The sequence below is a fragment of the Zootoca vivipara genome, chromosome 14, assembly GCF_965207765.1.
Source record: "Zootoca vivipara chromosome 14, rZooViv2.hap1.1, whole genome shotgun sequence".
Classification (NCBI taxonomy): domain Eukaryota; kingdom Metazoa; phylum Chordata; class Lepidosauria; order Squamata; family Lacertidae; genus Zootoca; species Zootoca vivipara.
Window position 1 is genome coordinate 21300811 of NC_142597.1, and position 24089 is coordinate 21324899.

The 24089-nt window shown below is 46.4% G+C and overlaps 1 protein-coding gene across 2 annotated transcripts in view; it reads right to left on the reverse strand.

The window, feature by feature from the left end:
* MCAM (melanoma cell adhesion molecule) overlaps positions 1-24089 on the reverse strand; it is a 54646-nt gene that overhangs the window by 13690 nt on the left and 16867 nt on the right. For both annotated transcript variants that reach the window (XM_060268312.2, XM_088657991.1), the window contains exons 2-12: positions 12952-13082; positions 10209-10422; positions 8727-8797; positions 7574-7661; positions 6478-6657; positions 5108-5235; positions 4534-4687; positions 3839-3966; positions 3032-3179; positions 1232-1353; positions 546-690 (exon numbers count right to left, since the gene is read on the reverse strand). In XM_060268312.2, the coding sequence (XP_060124295.2) occupies positions 546-690; positions 1232-1353; positions 3032-3179; positions 3839-3966; positions 4534-4687; positions 5108-5235; positions 6478-6657; positions 7574-7661; positions 8727-8797; positions 10209-10422; positions 12952-13082 (1509 nt within the window). The remainder of the gene's footprint in view (positions 1-545; positions 691-1231; positions 1354-3031; positions 3180-3838; positions 3967-4533; positions 4688-5107; positions 5236-6477; positions 6658-7573; positions 7662-8726; positions 8798-10208; positions 10423-12951; positions 13083-24089) is intronic.

A 24089-nucleotide genomic window follows, 5' to 3' on the forward strand; every position in this document is an offset into this window, starting at 1 on the left:
TGAATAGTTCACTTTTTGAATAATAAGAGTTATATGTCACCGGGGGGGCGGGGGCGGTTGGCACCTGGATTTTAGAGATGCTTAGGTGGGGCATGGCCAAAAAAAGCTTGGGAACCAATGGTGTAGAGGAAATACCAGCAGTCTGACTAAGCATAAGACAGCTTCCCATGCTCATGAAAGTGGAGTGACATTTTCAGCACAGCTTTACTTCAAACCACTTTCTGGGCCTGACAGACTGATGCACCTTGGCATACTCGCTTCTGGTGTTGGGAACAGCTGTGATGGAAGAAAAAACGTTGGAGGGTACCCCAGCCCCAGCCCCAGCCCTTCCCAGAAGGGCAAACCACCAACACACTCTGTGCTCATTCAGGCTTTCACTTGGCTCACCGCTTTCCCCCACGGAAATCCGATCTTTACTGCGGAATCGGAGCAAACGTCCATTGGGTTTCCCGTGGATTGAAGTTTGCTCTGATTCAGTCCTAAAGAGTGGGACAAGCGGGAAGTGTGGATGAGCCCTCTTCTCAAGGCAAAAGGGATGGACTTACTCTGTGCCAACATGAAGTGGTGCTGAGTGATGCCCATCTTGTTTTTGGCGCTGCAATTGACTCCCGATTCTAGAAGGGCTTCGGTGACTTGGAACAGGACTGTGCTGGTGCGCTGATGACCCCCCTGCACGCCTGAAGTAGAGACCTGTGGAAAGAAAAGGGAGGTAGGATTAACACTCCAAAGGGGAATTTAAAACAAAACAACCCAAAACAGGGCAGCAAGCACTGTGTCCCTCCAGATATTGCTGCTCTGCAACTCTCATCGTCTCCGACCATTGCCCATGCTGGCTGGGGCTGAAGGGAGTCTCACATCAACAATATCTGGAAGGACACAAGTTTCCCATCCCTGCACACTAAAGAACATCAAATGGGGAAAAGACACATTATACTTTGTTGAAACAGTCTTCGGACATGAAAAGTATGGAACGTTTGTTAAACATTATTGCCTTCTACAGCATGTTTCATAAAGCATTCACATCCCATAAACTCTTACAAATATCCCTGCGAGGTCAACCACAATTATTATATAATTTTATATTATTGGGGGGGGAGTGAGGTAGACAGCAGTGGCTAAAGCAAGTGCACCAAGTGAACTGTTGATGAGGTGAGATTTGAATCGGGGCCTCCTCATTTCACAGTTCTCCATTTATTTCTTTGAAATAAACCCCACAAAAAGCACATCTTACCGATCCATTGACACTCCATGAGATTTGCAAGGTGCTTATCGAGTACCCGACGCATGTTAAGTTCACCATCTCGCCTGATCGCACATGCACCACTTCCTTCCGTGCAACTAGCACTGGTTTTGCTGCAAGGAGAAGAGGTGGCTAATTGTTGTTACTGCCCCAGCACCCAGGACTGGGATAGGGGGGAGAGATATCGTGTTTCCCCTTTTTAAAGACACCGTCTTATTACTTTTTTTCCTCAAAAAACCACAGGGTGGCTTATTTTTGGTGGGATGTCTTACTGGTATTTTTATTATGAGTCTGAGGGACGGGAGGTGTGTGCGTCCCTGGCCCAGCCCTCTCTCCCCAGCCCTGGGATGTTCGCAAAGGGCTGCTCTCTCTCTCCTCTGATGTGGGGACTCACTTAATAGCAATCTGCTACACTGGAGCTTCTTAAATCTAAACCAGTATAATGGAATCTATCTGTGTGATACAGTCCTAGCAGTAGCCTATACGTAAAAGCAAATAAGGATCTCTACTAGCCAGCTGCCCAAGACTTAAGTTCCAACAGTCTGAAGTTCCAACAATGTACATAGCTGCCAAGTTATCCCTTTTTTTAAGGGATTTTCCCTTATGCTGATTAGGCTTCCTTGCGAGAAAAGGGAAAACTAGGCAGCTATGACAATGTAACACTTTGTAGTGCTATCACTGATAGCAAAGAAGCTACCTGCTGAGAACAAAGAAGCCAGCTAAACAGCAATTAAGATTGCTGACTTGGTAAATGGTAGCAATTAAGAAGCAATTGAGCTAGCAGGTGAGTTAAATTTTTGTGGGTAAAGGAAGCTAGGACCGGCAGTTTAACTTTTGTGCTCGCAAACAGCAAGACGGAAAAAGTCCTTGATTTAAAAAAAAAGTCCCCAAGGCAAGGACTGCGATCCAGACTACTTACAAATCCTTAAAGGGGCAGCTCCACAGACAAGCAAGCATAAGGTAGAAAGGAAGGCTGCTTTATGCCTTCGGTAAAAGCAAGGAGACAACAATCAGACACAGGAGACTGCCGTCAAGAGGAAATCAACAGGCAACTCATGGGTGGGCGCATAGAATGGAAGGGAAAGGTGGAGGGAAGCGAGAGGTGGGTTCTCTCTCTCTGTGTGTGTGTGTGTGTGTGTGTGTGTGAGAGATAGAGAGAGAGAGAGAGAGAGAGAGAGAGAGAGACGCACACACGGAGATCTCCCTTAAAGGGAAAACAGCCTTTGCATTCGCGAGGCAGCGGCTTCAAAAGCTCCTCTCCCGTCAAGAGGAAATCAACAGGCAACTCATGGGTGGGCGCATAGAATGGAAGGGAAAGGTGGGGGGAAGTGAGAGGTGGGCTCTGTGTGTGTGTGTGTGTGTGTGTGTGTGTGTGTGTGTGTGTGTGAGAGAGAGAGAGAGAGAGAGAGAGAGAGAGAGAGAGAGAGAGAGAGAGAGAGAGAGAGAGAGAGACGCGGGGGGGGGGGTGGAGAGACAGAGAGACGCGCACACGTAGATCTCTTCCTTAAAGGGAAAACAGCCTCTGCATTCACGAGGCAACGGCTTCAATCGCCCCTCTTTTCTTCCTCGTGCCTTCATCTCCTCCCCACCCCACTTTTCTCCTCTTCACCAAGTACAGCTTACACAGGGGGTTATTGCTACTGGGTGAAGGGTCTATCAGTATGTCTTATTTTCGGGGTATGGCTTGTATCGCGCAATTGCTTAGAAATCCTGCTATGGCTTATATAATGACTACGTCTTAAAATAGGGGAAAGACGGTACTTGGAGAGAGCCTCACTGTGCGATGCTTACCATGGACGGTGACTTGAACCAGTTTGGAGCGGGAGATGGCAGGGGTGTCTGGCATCGGCATCTGTACAACACAGGTGTATTTGCCTGAGGTGTTGTAGCTGACGTTGGTCAAGTTCAGAAGATTCCCCTTCTCAATCACCTTCCCTTTCTGGAAAAGCACAATATACATCGGGCGGTTTAGTTTGGTCAGAATCAAGAAGACACTTTCAGAGTTAATGTTAAATACATTGCTTCTGGTAAATGAGCCATATAGCTGCTAGAGGGCTGTGAAAATTTGTGTCCCGGGTTTTTTAGACTTGTATACCCATGTACTATCTGCCACCCAAGGGGCGCATTGGTTGCCAGATATGAAATATACAGTGGAACCTTGGTTCTTGAACGGCTTAATTGACAAACAAACTGGCTCCCAAATGCCGAAAACACGGAAGTGTTCCGGTTTTTGAATGTTTTTCAGAAGCTGAACGTCCGATGTGGCTGTCGGCTATTGTTTCCAGGGCGCCTGCGCCAATCGGAAGCCGCGACTTGGTTTTCAAACATTTCGGGAGTCGAACAGACTTCCGGAACGAATTAAGTTTGAGAACCAAGGTTCCACTGTATTGGCATTCTTTTCAGATCTCCTACCCCACTAAATAAGTTGGCCATCTGAGCCAAATGTAAATGTGATTGGTTAACCAACTGGTCAACAGCCAGACAGCTAACAAAGCAACTGTGTGCATGTTTACACTGAAGTCCACTGCAAAGTAAGTGTTTTTGGATTGCAGTCTAAAACACCATTAACTCAAGTCAACAGCCCTAAAATGAGAATACCTTTTCCCAGTGGAATACCAAGGGCTTGGAGCCTGTTGCATTACAGGTAAGCAGTGCATCCTCTCCTTCCTGCAGCTGTCTGAGCGAGGTCACTGGAGGCACAGAGGTTATTGCAGGCTCATCAAGATCTAAGGGAGGGAAATCATGTACTTGAGGCAACACAGATGAGATTCCTCCACTTCACCCTATCTTTATGCACTGCAGCACCTATTTCTCTCAGGCATGGGAATCAAAACCTGAAGAGCCACGTCATTCTGATAAACAGAACAGCTCAGAACATCCATGAAGGCTTTGCTGAAGCTTTGCTGGGCAAAGAGGAGCATATCCACTGCCTGTCTCTCACTGCCTTCAGTGCCATCATACTGATGAAATTCTGGATTCTCTGACAACTATGGGTGCAAACTTTAGTCCGTAGATTGGCTGGCAGGTTGTGAAAAACATCTTAATTATTTTAGCATTGTGCCTGTGCTTGTTTTGTAAGACAGATGTCAAAACAGAAACCACCTCTCCCAATAAGTTTCCTGCAAATGCTATACTCAAAAGCAAGGAAGCCAGCTTCCCATCCCCACATTTATGCAGTTTTAAATCTGATGCTTCCGAGAACAGCTGGCTAAGATTTCTCAAAACCAGGTGGCGGCTCAACGAAAACCCAACAGGCCACTTTGTACTGAATAAAACCCGCAGGTCCTACTCACAGTTCACCAGCAGAGTCACGTTGGCAGTCAGCTCCTCAGGCATAACGTCCTGCAGGTCAAGCACTTTGCACTGGTAGGCCCCGCTGCGCTCCTTGGTGATGTTGTAAAGGTGCAGGAACCCCTGTTCAGAATCCTGTTCAAGGACTTCCTTCTCCTAGCAGAGTGCAAGACAAAGAAGGACAAAGGCTGAACCTGCACGCTGATGACAACAAGGAGGAAATACTGCCCAGCCAAGAGACCCAGTCGCCAACATCCTACCTATCTTTTCAGGGCCAGGTTACATTTTCCTGCTGCTCCTCCCAGGTATTTGATGGCCTGTCTGTTCTAGGTTTCTGATTTGTTTTCACTTATTATTTTTACCAGTGTTGATTTTTTAACTCAAACATGCATTTGGGGTCCCATCTCTTCATCTTGTACCTTTATATTTGCATGGTGGTAGTGCTTCTGTTGCAACCCGCCTTGAAGCAGGGCATGACCCCTCAGCTGAAGACCAGTGTGGCAGACAGCACTAAGCTAGATGGACCTAGGGTCTGTGACTTGGTATACGGCACCTTCCTCTGTGCTGCAAGCTCACCTCCATTCTGTACAAAGTATACAGTGGTGGCGGATTCCCATCCGCTTCGCAGCGCAGCGTTACATTATCTCCCTCCTTCACATCCGGGCCTGGAGCATCAATCACGAAGCGGAGACTCTCAGAGGGGTCTACAGAGAGGGGGGGGGGAGAGAACCTTCATTTGCCTTCCGGAGATTCTCCTAATAAGCACAGGCAAAGAAACTTGGGAGACACAGCAGATCAAAGAACCCTAAGAGCTGGAAGTGGGGCATCTCATCCAATCCTCTGCAATGCAGGAATCTCAACTAAAGCATCCATGGCAGATGGCCACCTAACCTCTGCTTTAGAACCTCCCAAGGATGGAGAGTCCACCACCTTTCATGGGGATCTGTTCCGCTGTCTAAAGAAGCTCATACTGAGTTGGGACTCTCCATTCTTGTAACTTGAAGCCATTGGTTCAGGTCCTAGCCTCTGGAGCAGGAGAAAGCAAGCTTGCTTCCTTTTCCATGTGACAGCCCTCTTTTCCAGGCTAAACAAACCCAATTCCCTCAACTGTTCCTCATAAGACACTCGGTTTCCAGACCCTTGATCATCTTGGTCGCCCTCCTCTACATATGTTCTAGCTTGTCAATATTCTTCTTAAATTGTGGCACCCAGAACTGGACACAGTATTCTAGATGTGGTCTGACCAAGGCAAAATAGAGCAGCACTATTACTTCCCTTGATTGGGATACTTTCCTTCTGTTGATGAAGCCTAGAATAACATTAGCTTTCTTTTGCTGCTGTACCACACTACTGACTCATGTTAAGCTTGTGGTTGACCAAGACCCCTAGATCCTTTTCACATGCGCTGCTCGTAAGCCAGGTGTCCCCCATCCTATATTTATGCATCTGTTTCTTCCTGCCTAAGTTAGAACCTTACACTTGCCCCTATTGAAATTCATTTTGTTAGTTCTGGCCAGATCTCCAATCCATCAAGTTCATATTAAATCCCAATTCTGTCTTCTGTGGCATTAGCTACCCCTCCTAGTTTGGTGACATCTGCAAATTGGATGAGCATTCCCTAAATTCCTTAATCCAAATAATTTATAAAGAGATAAAGAACTGCTGGGAGAGGCAAGGAAGAGCGGACTGCCACACCAAGTTGTTTTTGTTGTTGTTAGAATTTATATACCGCCCTATTACATGTCATGTGTCCCCCCCCCCCAATAACAGCACCTATATAGCTCCCCTTGGGCTGTAGGGTCCTGGATTTTGGCCCCAAAGGCCAGCCCTAGTTGCACTTCTGCATGAGGCTCGGTCTTCTCTCAGCAGGCAAGGCAGAATATCCTTTCTAAGACCTCCCAATGAACGTGCTCAGTGCTGCTACAAGGAGCTCAGCCCAGCCTTACAATGAACGTCGACTTTGAAGCTGTCCGACTTGGATGTCTTGTTATTCCCCATCAGGCTGTAACTGACTTGGCAGTAGACCTCAGCACTGCGGTCTTCTTTGGTGACTTTTGCCGAAAGGGTGCTGCGGACAGTCCACAGGCCACTTGATTCCTTGATGAGCCCAGGACGGATCTCAATTTCTGATTGAGAGAGGAAGAGAGGAGAGGTGCAGGAAGAGCATTTCATTCGGAAAAAGTGTGCATGGGTGAAAACCCTCTGGAGGAGGGGTCAAGTAGAAGACATGTTACTCTGCTAAGGAGCAGTTTATGCTGCAAAGGTCACCAGGCCTTGTTTCTCCAGTTAAGATAACCCTTACTGCAAACTCAAAATACTGGCATGTGCTAACGATTCACAAATCTGTGGCCCTGATGTTTTGCTTTTCCCACGAGCTTTGATGCCCCATATTGTACCATTTAACATATTATAACCCACTTTACAGGCAAGATCAACTCCCATGGCAGCTTACGATTACAGTCCACCCAATATATTTAAGGATAATTAAGTCATTTCCTCCAGAGGCTGAGGATGGAGGGAGCTGCCAAGGACCCTTCCTTCCCCTGCTGAGCTACCCCAACTTGTACTATTCACCCATCATTATTCATACTGTTCTGTAGCCAAGACTCTGCCTTTTGGGGCACCATGGCCTATTGTCACAATTCCCTTGAAGGACTCTGATTCAGACCAGGAACTGCAGGCACTGGAGCAAGAAGATGAAAATGGCAACTCAAGAAAAAAAAGAGGAGGCACGTCCCTCCAAAGGCAGCAGCTTGGAGCCCCCATAGAACAGGGCTTCTTGTGAGGAGTAGCTGGTCATCTTTGCCTCTGCTTAAAAGCATGCTGGGTAGGCAAGGAAACTTGATAGAACAACATCACAGCTCTTGTGCAACCCTGGAATTCTTAATATGGATCTTGGACTTGTGAACCCTGGCCCTTGTGCCTACACCGGGCTTAATTCCTACTAACCCTTTGCCTTGTAATAGCTTCTGGACTGTACCTGGCTTTTCTATGCCTCCGAGTCTGCTTTAATAGATTTAGCTTCACCTGCTAATGACTCACCATTCCCATCCAACTTCAGAGGGACTTCATTCTTGTACCATGTGAGGGTTGGTGTTGGATAGCCATTGCGGCTGGTGCAGGTTGCAATCTGAAAGACAGACAGACTCAAACACTCCATACTCTTCAGAGCTTACAGTCCACGGGTTCAAATCCCAGACTGATTTATCTTGTTCCATTCCAGAACCAGACCAGATTACATAAAAAGGCTTCCTGCTGGTGCAACAAAACATCACTTCCATAAATCAAGGCTGGGCAGCTGGCTCATAGTCTCCTTTATCTTGATAGCTGTGGGCTGTGCAAAGTCTCTAACGCCCCACTGTGTACCAATTCATGTTGCACTCCTAATGATTTTTTTGGTGCTAAAATTACCTTCTTGCTGCTTCAGCAAAAAAAAGTAGTCTTTACTGCAACACCCCCCTTACTGCTAGCAATAGTCAAATTTGAGAATGTATGGCTTTTGGCCCTCCTGGCTGGAAAGAAAAACTTGGACATACAAACTCTCAGGCGAAGGGAACTCTGGCCTGAGCTTTAGGTGGTCAGTGTGTGGAGTCTCAGTGCACTGCCACTCCCCTCCCTTTCCATTCTTACTGGAATACTGCTAAATGAGACAAAAGGGCTAGGATTTGCCTCTATGTTTAGCCTGGTTCGAGTGTAATTCAAGGAGTACTTCTATTGTCTGCAGACCCCCTCATAGCCAAGGCTGTCTACATTGTGCCCAAACAACAGCAAAGAAACCCAAAACCTTTACTGACCACTGGTAATCCTACTCAGAACCCATTTAGTTTTGGAGACATCTCAACATTTACAAACTTGCCCGCTGGACCAAAATAACTACAAACCTGCAAAGTGTATTTTAAAAACAACAACAACCATTAATAAGCAGAGAAGGCCAGGGATGGAGAATTCTGTGGCAGATACCAAATCCAACTTTGTGAAGCGCAATTGCCAGGTTGTTTCCAGGCCCAATTCAAAGTACTCACATATAAAGCTTTAAACAACTCAGGACCCAAATAGGTGAAAGACCATCTCCCTCCCTACTTGCAAGTTTGAAACTGTTTTTAATGTTTTATATTAATTTGGGACCTTTTGGTAAAGGACTGGTAATTAATAATAATAATAATTGCAGGTGCACTAAACACGGCACAGTTCTTACCTCACTCAAATGAGGGTCTCCTGTGCTGATGCCACGATTAGTCCTCTGAATCTCAGGTTTTTCTGGAGCTTCTAAAAGAAGAAAGCACCCAGGCGGGGCTAAGTGGTGAGGCAGAAGGGAATAAAACAACCACAGCCTAGACTGTGCTGGGCATGTATGTCCTCTTACTGTGCAATAAGCCCCATGGGCAAAAAAAATGAGTGAAGCAGCACACAATAAGCCTCCTTACCTTCAGTGCCCATCAACTCTCTGCTGTCATATCCTAACTTACCCCCATCAATTACCTTCGTTCCCTTGGCTACACCACCATTCAAAGGTATTTTCCCTCTTCAAAAGGCTTCACTTTCCCTTCTTGACCATAAGCCTGGAACAGACTCCAATACAACCTGCATGAGTCCACCTCTCTTACTTCCTTCAAATCTCTCCTCAAAACCAACCTTGATGGACCCCATATTCTACCATAACCAAGCTTAGGTGTGTTAACTGAAATAACCATATATTCATCCTCTGGTCACTCCTTCCTCCCCTGCCCCAGTGTTGGACTGAGATGTAAACTCATTGGGTCCTGTTCCCCTCTTCTTGGCAGTGTCATGTGCATGGAAGGCTGAATCTCGAGCCTTGCATTAAGTAACTCAAGAGGTAGAGGAGAGATGGGTTGTTTGTCCCTCTTCTGCTAGCCCACCCAGTTTCCATACTGGTCCGGGGGAAGGAGAGATGGCTCACTGTGTTCCTCCTCCGCTAGGCGGCTTGCAAAAGGCAATTATTTTACTAGCCTGGCTTAAGGCCTGCATTTCCATGCTAGGTACAAAGGAAGGGTGTTTCCCCTCCTCCATGGTCACCATGAAATAAACAATAATTACAGACTAGCAACTTTTGTGGGCTTATTTACAAGGCTGACCTCTATAAATATTAGTGCAAGTGGGTTAAAACCCAGCCTCCCCAGTGCAAAAGGCTGCCACCAACCTGCAGAAGAACAAAGTTTGGGTCCCAGGGTATGTTCTGAAGCCGCTTGAAGCAGCCACCTTTCTAAATGTAAGGAGACCCGAGTCTGATCAGTATGTGGGAACCCAATGTGCACCATACCTTGGGTTCCCTCATGGAAGGAAGGTAGGATACAAATGTCAAACCAACCCACAACTGTGGCACTAACAAGTGCCAAGAGCGTAGAGAAAGTGTCATGATAACAGGGGCAGAGGGGGCATTAAAAAAGAAGAAGAAAAGCTTGGCGCAACTAAGCATCAGGCACACAGCCATTCTGTGAGGTTCAGGGGACCACAGCAGCGAAGCAACCACAGGATGTGCCTCCCAGTGACTAACAACAAATCTAGTTGGGATGAAGGGGGTGCTGTGTGGTTGCCTGTGGACAGTTAAGCACATGCCCCACCTGCAATCCAGCAAGGTATGCAATCCGAGGAAGGTCTGGATTGCAAAAAACACTGTATTGCACCTGTTGTAGGATAAGGGCCCCCCAGTACCACTCACTGGAGACGCGCAGTTCACTCCGGTTCTCAGCGACGCCGTGCATGCCAAACCCCACCTGGCACACGTAATTCTTGGCATCCTGCAGGACCACCTTGCTAATCTTGAGGAAGAAATCAGGTGTGATGCTTAACCGGTCATTGAGAGGCTCATCTTGGTGTTCTTTGCCCTGGACCATGTAGATGATCTTCTTCCTTTCCATTTTGCCCTTCTCCATCTAAAACATCAGGGAGAGAGAGATAGCATGCACTACAATGCCCCAGTACAAATAGAGGGCAAGCCCCACCCCTCCCATCCAAGGTCATGCATGCCCTACTGCCAGTGGCCAACGCCAAGTAAAGAGAGGATGAGTGTTTGAAGAGAGAGAAGCACCTGCGGCAACAGGACTTGACAGCTGTCCATGGGTGGAGAAGGCCAGGAAGGCTTAAGAGTCCTGACTTCCGAAAGTAAAAGAAGTCTAGGTGCTGTTCAGGAGCACAGGGACATCCAAGTTTGCAAATAGCTGGGAGAAGCATGGAAGGTGGGTAACACGCAGGAGGAGTTTGAAGCATTTCCCCCAGTTTTGGCCCTCTTCTATGAACGAAGCTCAACTTCTACCGTTGCTGCTGTTTAAACAAGCTGCCTGTGCTTACACGTTTAAAAGATCATTCAGCCCATTTATGAATGGACCAGGAAGTGTGTGTTTGTTTCTGATGTCACAAGAGTCCAACCAATAAGCATAGTGCATAGATTGCTCCTGCCACAAACAGCCCCCCCCCGGTCTCGATTTCCTGAATGTCTGCATAGTCTCTCTGTTGCACTGATGTTCAGAAGGGACATTCTGAATATTTTTAAGTGCCTTTAACTGTACTTTTACTGAGAATTGTAATGTTTTTATATTTTTGTAAACCACTTTGGTTTTCTTACAATCAAGTGATACATAAACTTCATGAAATAATAAATAAGAAAGAAAGAACAAAAGAGATATACTGAAGAGTAAAAAGTACCATCTATTTAAAAAGAAAAGAAACTCACAATAAATCACTTTCGATTTTAGCTGCCAACACTCCATTGCACAACTTCATTAGGATGTGCTTTACAGCTGCCCCTATTTTTAAAAAACCCTGGAATTTTTAAGGCCACAATCCTATGGGACTAAGTCCCATTGAGCAGGACTTACTTCTATGCAGGCATTCATAGGCTTTTACTATTATCGTATCTTCAACATGGTTGTTTTGTGCATTGCATTCGGTTAAAGAGTTTTGATAAATGCAACACACAAGTGGTGCAAATATAGCCAATTATGAAAGTTTACTTAAATATTCACCAGTATTTAAAATGTTAAAGTGTTAGAAAGAGATGTTGCCAGGTGCCTACAGTTATAGAATGCCTTCATTCAAATAAACCCCAAATTTGTTTTACTGAAGTTTCTTTGAAACAGGGTTGGGTCATGGTGGAGGAGCTTTTTCCTCCTAGAGGGGACTGCCCAGTGGGTGATTTGCCACACGATGGCAGTGTGGGAAAGCCTATAAGAACTCAGTCCTGCTGGATCAGAGCAAAGGCCCACCTAGTCCAGCATTCTGTTCCCCCTGTGGCCAACCAGATGTTTATGGGAAGCCCACAAGGAAGATATGATTGCAACAGTTTATTCCCTTTTGTGTTCACCAGCAAGTGGTAGTCAAAGAGCAATCTGTCTCTGATTTAGGAGTGATGATATTCTTGTCCTCTGTGAATTTTCTAATCCCCTTTTAAAACTGCCCAAGTTGGCAGCTATCACTACATCCTGTCACAGCAAATTCCATAGTTTAATTATGTGCAGTGTCAAGTACTTCCTTTTGTCTATCCTGAGTCTTCCCACATTCAGCTTAACACAGTAAAGCCCCCAGCCCAAAGGAATTATGGCTAGAGACATAGGGTTGTCAGGAGAGGTAAGAACTAATGCAAGGGTAGTGCAGACGGGGGTTGAGGGGAACCTGGTGCAAGCAGAGAATGAGAGATTTCAGTGAGACACAACAAAGGGTTGCTGAAAAGTGGGATTTAAAAGGGGAGAGGGGAATATGATTAACCCACAAGATCATGCTTTGAACAAAGTGGGCAAGCACAATGGAATGTGAAGGGGCTAATTGCAGATTGTGGGTTCAAGCCTTGCAGGGGGTTGGGACAAGATGACCCTCGTGATCCCTTTCAAATTCTATAATCCTATGATTCCATGATTCAGAATGTTCCTCCAGTGTGACAAATAGCTCTGCATCACTCAAAGTTTCCATTCACTTTCAACTCTGGTTGAGCCCAATGAAAGCACAAGGACGCAAGTCCTCTTTAGGCGTTCAGTTTAAAATACTGAAGAAAAAGATATGTAAGGAACTAGGTGCCCATGCACCGGCACCACATCTCAATGTCCCCAATACATGCTGGGTCCAACACCTGCCCTACCCCCCACCTTAACATATTGCATCAAAAGGGGCTTTTGTATGCATGTTCAGCTGAATGAAAGCCTCCTCATAATTCTGAACCCTGATAGTGCAGAGTTCCAGACTGCGAGGATGGTTCTAAGCAGAATACACTTAGAAGCCTTCTTCAACCTTCCACACTCGACAGGAGAAGGTCGGGAGAGGAGCCCATACACATAGGAAAGTTGGGAACAAGGGTAGAGAACATGTCCCGCTATGCACTTCTTGCCTTCACAAGTTAAGGAGAGGACTATGGTGTTTCTTAATTCCCAACCCTCTCCCCAAAGCAACCTCCCCCAAACCCTCTTTTGACTCACCGAGTACCAGTTGACGTAAACGTAGCTGCCATTCTCTGGGAGGGCGAACTCACATTTGATAATGGCTGTATCCCCAAGCTTTGCCTCCACCAAATCCGGCATATAGACTGCCACATTGCTCTCCGCTCCTCCTGAGAGAAAGAAGGAAGGGGGGTTGAAACATTGAGGTAAGAACTCCAGGCAACACCTCAGCTGCTTTCTAGGGAGAGCAAGCTTTGCCCTCCCTTTCCAACCCTCTCTGGGAAAATATAGTCGTACCTCTACTTACGTATCCCTCTGGAGACGGAATCTTTGGGTTATGGCCACAGCAAACCCAGAAATGTATATTTCTGGCTTTTGCCACACGCGCATGCTCAATTGCACCACGTGCGTGCGCAGAAGCATGCCTCTATTTACGTTATTTTCGGGGTGCAAACAGACCCCCGGAACGAATTAAGTTCGTATCCAGAGGGTCCACTATATTCTTTTCTTGGACCTCCAACGAGTGAAAGAAGGAATGCAATGCCCATGCTGTGAATTTCCTAGCAGGCAAAAGCCCATAATATTTGCAAGACTAACTTGTTCCACAGATTATTTTAGTCTCCCTTCCTTGCAAGCTCTTCACCCAATGTTAAGCATCAGCGGCTGCAAACATCTAGTTGGTTAAATGGTTATGTTTCTGAGAAACATTTTTTTAAAAAATAAATAAAATACAAGTATTTAGAAGAATATAATAATCTGGCTGCTAGAAGCAGGACATGAGTGTAACAGCATTCTCCCCTCCTGGGGTTCCCAGCAACTGGTATTCGGAAGCACCCACCCTCTTAATCATTTTGACTGCCCATTTCAGAGCCTTTTTGCAACAAAAAGGGGGGGAGACCCCACAGGTTCATCTTAGAAGCCTTGCCTCCTGGGACATAAAAGGGACTAACCCTTCTGAGACACCAGGTGTGACACCTGCGCAGATGGCTTTTCTCTTTAGAACGGTTGACTGCTTTTCTCACACATCAAATCTAACCACTTAATGAACTGAATATCTGTACAATTAAAATCCATACCGTTGATTGTCTGAATACTAACCATATAATAAATTGGCACTAGCATCCCACCCGCACCCACCCAAAAAGAGAGTACAACTCACATACCCTGCAATATTTCACATCTGTACCACACCCACTTAAAAGCAAAGGAGAAATCGTTCTTTCCCCCATGATATGTTATCATATTTTTACCACAGTTCACACCCATTAATCCAGGGGTGGAGATGCTGTAGTCCTGCAGTTGTGGTTGAACTCCAAATCCCATCAGTCCTAGGTCCTGGCTACAATATATATTTAAAGCGACATTGTACCACTTTAAACAGTCATGTCTTCCCTCAAAGAATCCTGTTAAGGCTGCTGAGAGTTGTTAGGCAATCCCTTTTTCCCACCACACAGCTATAGTTTCTAGAGTGATTTAACAGTCAATCCATCTTCCCAATGAATTCTGGGAATTGTAGCTCTCTGAGAGGAATAGCAGTTCCCTGACAACTCTCAGAGCTACGCACTACAATACCCAATATCCTTGTGTGAAAGTTGTGACTGTTTGAAGTGGTACCTTACCATTTTAAATGTATAATGCAGATAGGACCCTAAGAAGCAGGTACCCCCAAACTTCGGTCCTCCAGATGTTTTGGACTACAATTCCCATCTTCCCTGACCACTGGTCCTGCTAGCTAGGAATCATGGGAGTTGTAGGCCAAAACATCTGGAGGGCCGCAGTTTGGGCATGCCTGCTAAGGAGTATGTCCAATGGTGAGAGATAATTGAAGTCCACCAATATTTGGGGGTCCACAGCACTCACAGTTCTGGATTATATCATTATTATTTTTTTTTAAAAAAAGATTAACCGCAAACAGACAGGATTTTTAAAAAATCATAAAAAAATACAAGTGCTTTAAAAAACAACAGGTAGCAAGCATCGTCTTTAAAGAGGCATTTTCACATCGCTAAAATAAATGAGAAAAGAATCCCCCACAGTCCCCCTCCCAGTATCAATAAGTTTATGTAAATTTCCCATTGACTGTACTGGTTGCTTGGCAACAGGGAGGATGGCTGGTCTCTGAAGGCCTCTCCCATGGAGACTCCTGGAGAGGTCATTCCATATTTACCCCCGAAAGTCTTTAAATTGGTTCAATAGTCATTTCTCCCTCTCTAGGAAACTATTCTGGATCCTTTGCCAAATATTCAGCACCTTGGCTACACGGAAAGCCTCGGGATTCTTTGAGGAAAGCCATGACAGTTAAAATGGGTATAAAACCAGCTTACAAATGTACCCCTTGTGCATCAAAGAGCTGCCAGTGTGGAAAGGGAAAAAAGAGAGAGTGTATAATCATCACCATCCTAACACTATGGGCAAAGTACCTCAGAGCATGTGTAGAGTACACTTCCTTTAGGAATGTTTCCCAGTTCATGATAGTGGGTCTCTTCAGGTGGAAGAGGATTTCACCTTATGCAAGAAGCCAGCAAGACTAGCTAACTCAGCCACACACCCTGTATCCCACCCCACCCTCAAACCATCCCCATGTGTGGAATTCTGTATTACACTAAAAAAAAAACCAAAAACCCACAACTGCTTCCCCTATTTTATACTAAAGACTAATTGCCCCAGTTTTTTTTTTAAAAAGTATATTCTCCCTTGTTCTATTTCCTAGAGGCTGGTGCATTTATTTATTTTCCCATCAAGATGCATATACCCCTTAATCAGAAAAAAACCCCAATTTAAGCAGTTTACAAAGAACAATATAAAATATTCATAATAAAATGCCGATAAGATCAAACTTGAAAAAGAAGTAGACATAAAATTTATCAAAAATCCACAGGTGAATGGTAGGAATCCTTTCTGTGAGTCACATAATTGGCCTTTTCCCAGATCTATCTTGGCCCGGGGCTTTTATTCTTATTTTTAAAATTTGGAAGGGCAGGGGAAACAGCAGCTGTGTTTCCTCCAAGATGCACACACAGAGGCTGCTGTTTCTATCAAGCCCAAGAAGGGGAAATTGGCTGCACCCACTAAAGTGACTTTCCAGATGCTGTTTGCAAGAGAACAGGTGGAGGATCCGGAGATTAGGCCCCTACACAAGTAGGTTCCTATTCAACCCCAGCTGTGGGCAGACCTGCCAGGCTGCTCCAATTACCCTCTTCCCTTCTTCCTCCTCACCACCAGCCATATCCTGCCCGCCCATTCCACACCTCCCATTTGTTCCACGATGACATCACAGATCCCCCAAGCAGGATGCTGGACCCGTCTGGGGGGATATAGCCCTTTTGTTGAACATCTGCTGGGATTTGATTCATCCAGACAACAGACAAACAGAAAAGGCTTGGACGTGTATATATATGGCATTACGTGTGCAATTAGCTGGTGGGATTAGAGGACCACCCCGACCCCACCCCCTTCCCGACTCCATCCTACAAGGAAATCCTAAATTACTTCTGATGGTGTTCTTTGCTTTATCTGGACAAAGCAGATTTGGAGAGGGAGGGAGAGATGCCGGTGTTGTTTCCATGTGCTACTGAGACACTGCTTCCACAAACAGCAAGAGACCTACCCACCACCAGGTCCCAGGGCATCTTACAGCAATGTTAAAAAGCAGCTTTAAGAACAGTTTAAAACAAATTACAGTCACAATAGCAGGGTGGGTCCTAAAACACGTCCGTTAGATGTGAAGGTCAAGGGTAAAGAGGTGCACCTGCAACACTGAATTTAAACCAGGGGTCAGCAAACTTTTTCAGCAGGGGGCCGGTCCACTGTCCCTCAGACCTTGTAGGGGGCCTGACTATATTTTTTTTTGGGGGGGGGGTGAACGAATTCCTATGCCCCACAAATAACCCAGAGATGCATTTTAAATAAAAGGGCACATTCTACTCATGTAAAAACACCAGGCAGGCCCCACAAATAACCCAGAGATGCATTTTAAATAAAAGGTCACATTCTACTCATTTAAAAACATGCTGATTCCCGGACCGTCCGCGGTCTGGATTTAGAAGGCGATTGGGCCGCATCCGGCCCCCGGGCCTTAGTCTGGGGACCCCTAATTTAAACTATACTTTGAAGATGTCAGGTGGACCTCTTTTGGGAGGGAATTACACAGCCTAGGGCCTGCCACAGAGGAGACTTTCTCCCAGGCTTCCACCACAATCTCCAAACCTCTGAGGGTGGTTGAACTACCAATAGGGCCCCCTCAGCTGATTCTAATGCCCAGGATGGTCTGCAGGGAAAGAGGTGGTTTTTTCCAGAGGCCAGAAACAGGATATGACAGCAAGATTCCTCTGAGAAGACCTGAACCCCTAAGTGGGAAGGTTGGAGATCACCATTGCCTTCAGTGACCATCTCAGCTTTCTCAACTTGCTTATCTTTCCAAGTTCCTATAGCCTCATCTTAACAAGAGTTAATCACATGCACCTTTTTTTGTCAACATAATAATTCTGAATCAAGGACCCACAAGTATGGCAGTCGGAAATTTAATTCTGACAACCAGCAGGGTAAGGCTTCTCCACGGAAGTAACACACACAGCCACCAACCACACAAGAGGAGAGCGATTCTTCCCAAATGGCGCCTTGCTATGTCAGGGGCTGGGGTTCAGTATCGTGGGTCGCAGGGGACAGACTGCCACAAAAGCCCACATCCTGCCCATAGCTCTTTTTCTCTTGGAATACCCCCTCACAAGGCAGCAGAAAGAAAAAGGGACACCTATTCTGTACTTGTGAGCAAGAAATAAAAAATAAAAAAAGGGAAAAGGAAACCCACGATGGGCATCTGGTTGGTCACTCAAGATCAGTGGCCATTAAGAGACCACAGTTCTATGAAGCTCAGCCATAGCTAATTTAAGAACATTTGTGAGCCTGGCTCCCAAATCCTCTTCCCACAAGTCACTTCCAGACAACCTGTTTATTTAGCAAAATAAAAAAATTCCTTCAGCAGCACCTTAAAGACCAACTAAGTTTTTATTTTGGTATGAGCTTTTGTGTGCATGCACACTTCTTCAGATACACTTGAAACAGAAGTCAGACCCTATTTAGCATTCACTACAATGTTTATTTAGCATTCACTACAACCTGCTTGCTAGGAGGCTAGACAACACTGTGTCAAGCAAATGTGATCCAGAACATCTTCCTGTCCCTTCCTTACCTCTAAAAACCCTTTTAAAAAAGAAAATCCTTTTTTTTAAAAGAGGTTTTTTTGTGCAACCTGAATTTGCCAGTGTGCAATTTAATCCCACCTAAAAATACTGAGGTGGAAATACCCAGAGGCCAACCAAATGCCCATGGAAACCCTACAAGTACGATAGGAACAGGATAGCACCGTCTCCTTGAGTTGGAGGGTGCTTGTTCTGAACATAGAGCTCCTCCTGCCTCTTAAAGTAACACTGGACACTTTTATTGCTTTTTCTAAATGTAGAGGAAGGGTCACAGATGAAAACCCTCTTGTGCAGCTTTCAAGACTGCTGGGCCCACTTGTTTGTTCAACTCCCCTCTTTGACAGCTTGAGCAATTTTTACATTAACACCAGCCAGGACTCAAACTTCTCCTTTCATTGCGCGTGCCGTTCACCATTTCTTAAACTTCCTCTTCCACAGACTGAGAAAGCAGCACCTATCATTTGGTTCTTTCATTTCTTTAGTTTACTATAACAGCCACTGGGAACCTTGTGCCTTTAGGATCTATAGTTCAAAACATCTGAGAGGTCCCAACCAGCACAGTTGTGCTGGCTGAGGCTGGTGAGAGCTGAAGTCCCAAACATCTGGAGGGCACCAGGTTGGCAAAGGTTTTGTATGAAATTTCTCCATATCTTTTAGGTCACACACAACTGCGGACATGGGTCGCCTGGTCCCATCTATCATATTTGGTTTTTATTGCTGAACCAGCAAAACGTCCATCCAATTGGCAGGGACATTTATAAAAATCCGGTTATGAAGATGGGCCATAAGCCCAGTGGATGAGCATTTGCCCTGTCATGTGATGTGTCACCAAGCCAGCCACGGAGTCACGTTCTAGAGCCAGCCTTTTACTAACTAGCTGGTGGTTGAGAACCATTGACACCTGGGTCCATGCCCAGCTGGAGATGAAAATTCTACCAGCTAATGTGCAGGCTGCATGGCAGAGAGAACATTATTAGTGTACATCTACACTACATCATTAGTGTATTTGGTCCTCAGGATTTTTTCCAGGTGATACTTCCTCCTTGACCATTCCTTGCCTGGCCAGAATGTGTCACTGAGCTGTGATAATGCCTCTCCCTTGCCAGGTTGGAGGTTAAAGACAGGTGGTCTGAGTGCGTAGAAACTAGTATATTGCGCAAAGGTAGCATTTACATTCATTGAGCCACCCCACTTTTGCCCGTGGACATGCCCGCCACTGGAATGTGGCCCCCAGAAAGCTGCCCCAGAACAGAATGTGGCCCTCAGGCTGGAAAAGATTCCCCACTGCTGGGAAAGAGGAACCCTGAGCACATCTCTCAATCCCTTCCGACGGCCTGCCTTCCTAGCTGCATACTTCTTGTCCCCAGCCCTGGATGCAGGAACTAAGTCACTCCAAGGACAATGGAACATGGTTTTAAGCGCTGCAGTCTTTGATGGAAGGAGATGCAAGGAGGGGTGGAGAGGGGTTGGAGCTTCAACGTGGAAGGGATGCATCGTTAGAAAGCACCCAGCCTTCAAAACAAGGCCTGACATGCTTTATGACAAGACTTTGGAGTTCTCTGACAAAAGGCAGAGAGAAATATAGAGGAAAAGGGGTGGGCTCGCTTAAGCGGCTTGAAAGAAACTAGATATCATTACTGAACCGCGCAAGAGAGAAAGAAAACATGCTGAGTTGACAATCCAGGTACTCTCTCCTCAACCTGCCCCCTCTTCCCCCAGCCCCTTCTATGCACCCTCAAAGCATCTCCAAGGAGTCAGGAAGGAACAGACGGAAGCTTGCAGGTGGGCTGGTGGTTGGGCTGATTCCCGGCTCAGCACAGATAATGGAGCCTCTGGCTGGACTCCAGGGGAAAAGTAATGAGTTCAAATCGATCTGATGCTATGGTTGGGCTCCGGGGAGCGAAGGCAAAACAGAAGAGAGGGTAAAACAATTTGCAGTATATAAAACAGAGTAGTAACCAGACCTGTGGGAGAAGCTCCCCTCGCCCCCTCGCTGCATCCATTTCAAATGACCAAGAAAAGTTACACAGAGACCGTATCCCTCAAGGAACACATGTCCCTTTCCCCCAAGATTGGATCCAGCCCATCTAGAACTCAGCCAAAAGTATGAATGGAAGATAATGCCCAGCTAGAGAACAATATCCCCGGAAGGACAGATTGGTAGAGCTCACCCTAAATTACTAATTGCACTAGGGTAATTAGAACCAGGGATTTGGGGGTGGGGAGAGAGACAAGGGAAGGAAGGCCCCCCCCAAAAAAAGGTAGCAAGGAACTTTTGGATCAATACAAAAGACTTTGGCGCCAGAGGTGAAAGACCCAGACTATTAAGCAAAGGAGTTGCAGGGGAGACTGGCCGCAGGTTTGTGGTGTGCAAACATAGACGTTTGCTTAGCAAACAGACAAGACCGATGGAGACATAAAATTGGGTGCAGCAATGGATATAATTTTTACCCCTTTACTGTAGGCTAGCTTTTACACACTCCCTTTCCTGGCCTGCATCCAAACCAGAATAATAATAATTTATACCCCGCACACTCTGGGCAGTTTACAGCATATCTAGAAACATAATAAAACCATCAAGCGTTAAAAACCTTCCAATATAGGGCTGCCTTTAGATTAAAGAATTATCAGAATTCAAGGCAGGCAGAAACACCTCTAAGGAGGGCTGGTGAAAGGCTGGCCTAGGGAGGGGGTCATAGAGAAACGCGTAGAGGGCCACATTTGGCCCCCCAGGCATCTAGCTCCCCACCCCAGGGTGATCCCATTGAGTCAGGGTGATGTAAACCACCCCCAACTCAATTAAGCAAAAGATTAATAAAGGCAGGAAACTATTAGTGAGCCGCAAAGGAAACTGGAGCATAAGCTTGCAGAGAGGAAGCCTTAATGGTGTAGAAACCGTGGGCAAGGAAGGATGGAGCCAGCTCTCTCTGGCAGGAAAACCCTGCTCTCCCATCAGGGAGGGAAATAGGAAAATCTCTCTCTCTCTCTCTCTCTCTCTCTCTCTCTCTCTCTCTCTCTCTCTCTCTCTCTTGCAGCCCAGTTACTGTAAATTGTGATCAATATTCACTACATTTAGCCTTAAAGACTATTATAACCTCCATCACAGCAAATATATTTCTAGACAACAAGGTCAAGCCCCCCTCATAAGCTTGCAGGAAGCCGGTGTCATAAGACTGGGCAGACTTCCCCAAGACTTCTAAGAACTGATCTTTGTGGGATCTAGAAATCTACAGCAAAAAAAAAAAGAGGAACCAAAATTTCAGACAGGTGTGGGGGGGGAGACTGGACTCTGGAGGGAGAGGAAAAACAAAATAGATGGTGTAATGGAAAGAAGAGCAGATTGCAAGGTAAGCAATCAGTTCACACCACTGGCAAGGTAATCTGTCCTCATATCCATGGTTTACGGCAGGCACCCCCAAACTGCGGCCCTCCAGATGTTTTGGCCTACAACTCCTATGATCCCTAGCTAACAGGACCAGTTGCCAGGGATGATGGGAATTGTAGTCCAAAACATCTGGATGGCTGAAGTTTGGGGATGCCTGGTTTGCGGGCTGCTTCTTGGTGAACTCTTGGGTGCTGGTGCGTCACCCAGCACCCCTTTATCCCAATATCCCAAATTTGGACTGCCCCATCTCCAGCACAGAAAGAGAATCAAGGAAAGGAAAGGAAGAATTATATTTTAAAAAATCAGCCTAAAATAGCCTGCACTGCAGTGGTCGATAAATAGATGGAAAATGTGACACAGCTGAAACATTTTGACTAAACTGACTGTCAGAAGGATGGAATTTATGAAGAGAGCCAAAGTAGGCAAAAGAAAAAAGAAAAGAGATTCTTTATTATTGGGGCAATTGAGATAAAAGTGAAGGTAGGAATGGGAAAGCTTTCAAGCTTTGCAGAAATCTTCATCTCAGAAGGACTCTAGATGCTGGATCGCAAAACCGCCTCCATTTCTAGACCTTGCTACCCCCTTGCCTGGAGGGCAGGAAACTGCAAAGCCAAGTCAAGCCACACGAAGGTTGATGTCAGAATACCAGTCCACCAATGTGCCCTCCCCATCCATCTACAACTGCCCCCCCCCCCGCAGCCCTTGGCATCAACCATTTCCTGCCGGTGCCATGAGCTCATGGCCCAAGAATTGCCTAGCGTGCACCACTCAGCACAAGTCAGAAAACGTGCCTTTTGTTAGCCCGCTGTCCAAAAGCTGGCACCCGGCTCGTGGCTGGCACATCGGATCAACTGCTGCCAATGGTCTCAGGGAAAGGAGGGGGTTGTGGATGTGAGGGAAGGGGGGCGCTGGCCAGTTGGCGAAAGTGAGCGCTTGGTCCCACTAGCAGTTAGGACAGATGGAGAGGTTTCTTCACTCCTTCATGCATTTCTGTTTAGGAATCACGGCCCCAACCAACTTTGCTCTTCTTCTGCACAGGGAACTCGCTCACTAGGCAAACCCCGCCCCGCAAGGAAAGAGTTCAGAGGGGTCCACCCCTCCCCTCCTCTCCCCTCCCTCTTTTTGGGAAGGCGAGTGGGAGCCCGCCAACACAATGGCTTTATTCAAGGCGCAGAAGGCCTCAAGGAGCCCTGGGGAACTTTCCAAGCCGGGGCAAAGGACACAGAAGAGACCGGCTGGAAACAGAGACCCGATTCTCCACGAAAAACGTCTCCAGTTTCCAAACGCCCACCGAGTTCTGCCTGAACGAAGGGAGTGGGTGGGGGGAGCAGAGGAGGGGGCTGTTGAGGTTTTCGAGCCAAGATCCATTCTGCAGCAAAGGACCTATGCAGGTCCCAAATTGGTGGGGGGGGGGGGCTGCCCTGTCCAACTGTGCTGTCAGATAAAAGCTGCTCAAATGAACCCCCCCCCAAAAAAGGTCATTTGGGGGCATCTAAAACAAAGAGATACACCCACTACAGGTAAATGAAGTAAAGACACTATATGCTGAAGACTCCACTTCTGGGGGGAGCAGAGGATTAATCCTTAATAGACATATAGCAGGCATGTCCAACAGGTAGATCATGATCTACTGGTAGATCACTGGACGTCTGCGGTAGATCACTGGTATATCAATGGCTATATCACTGGTATATCAATGGCTATATCCTGCGGCTTTAAGAAGACATAAGATTAGAAAATTAGCATTACTCCATTTGTCTATTTAGCTCTGTCCTTTCTTCTCCTGAAATTTCCTTCCCTCTCTCCCTCTGAGAAGACAGTTGGGGGATTTCTGGCAAGGCTTATCTGAAGTTAGGTTTCCAACCCAGCTGCCACGGCAAAACAATTCGCTACACCTTTTGCCATTTATCCACCCTTTTGTGCACTCTCAACTACCTCCACTTCGTTTATTTCATTTTTTATGCCCACCCTGTCCACCAAGGAGCCCGGAGTGGGGTGCAGGGTCCTTCCCCTTTCCTCCTCACAATGCCCCTGCGAGGTAGGGCGAGAGCGTGGTTAGCTCAACATCCACCCAATGAACTGTAGAGCTGAGCAGGAGCAGGGGTCTCACAGCCCAGGGCTCCCCCTGTTGCCAATTCAACACTCTACCTCAGGAAAGGGGTGACCTTTCAAGTGTTGCTGGACTACAACTCCCATCACCCCCCGAACGCTGGCTTTGCTAGCTGGGCCTGATGGGAACTGTAGTCCAATAACATCTTGAGAGCCACAGGTTCCCCAACCCTGATCAAAGTGATCATAGATTATAGAATCTAAGAGTTGGGAGTGACACAAAGGGTCATATAGCCCAACCCCCTGCAATACGGGAATCCTGCCCACAGCCATCCTTGTGTGGGCTCAAACCACCAACCTTCTGGTTAACAACCAGATATTGAGGTGCTGCCTGCTTAGGTAGACCACTGGAGGTGTTCTAGGTCATTGGTATATGCTTTGAATGCTGAAGGACCCTATATTCAATCCCTAGCATCTCCAATTAGCCAGTACTGACCACTCATTGCTCAATCTGATCAGAGCCAACTGAACAGCATCTTCAGATC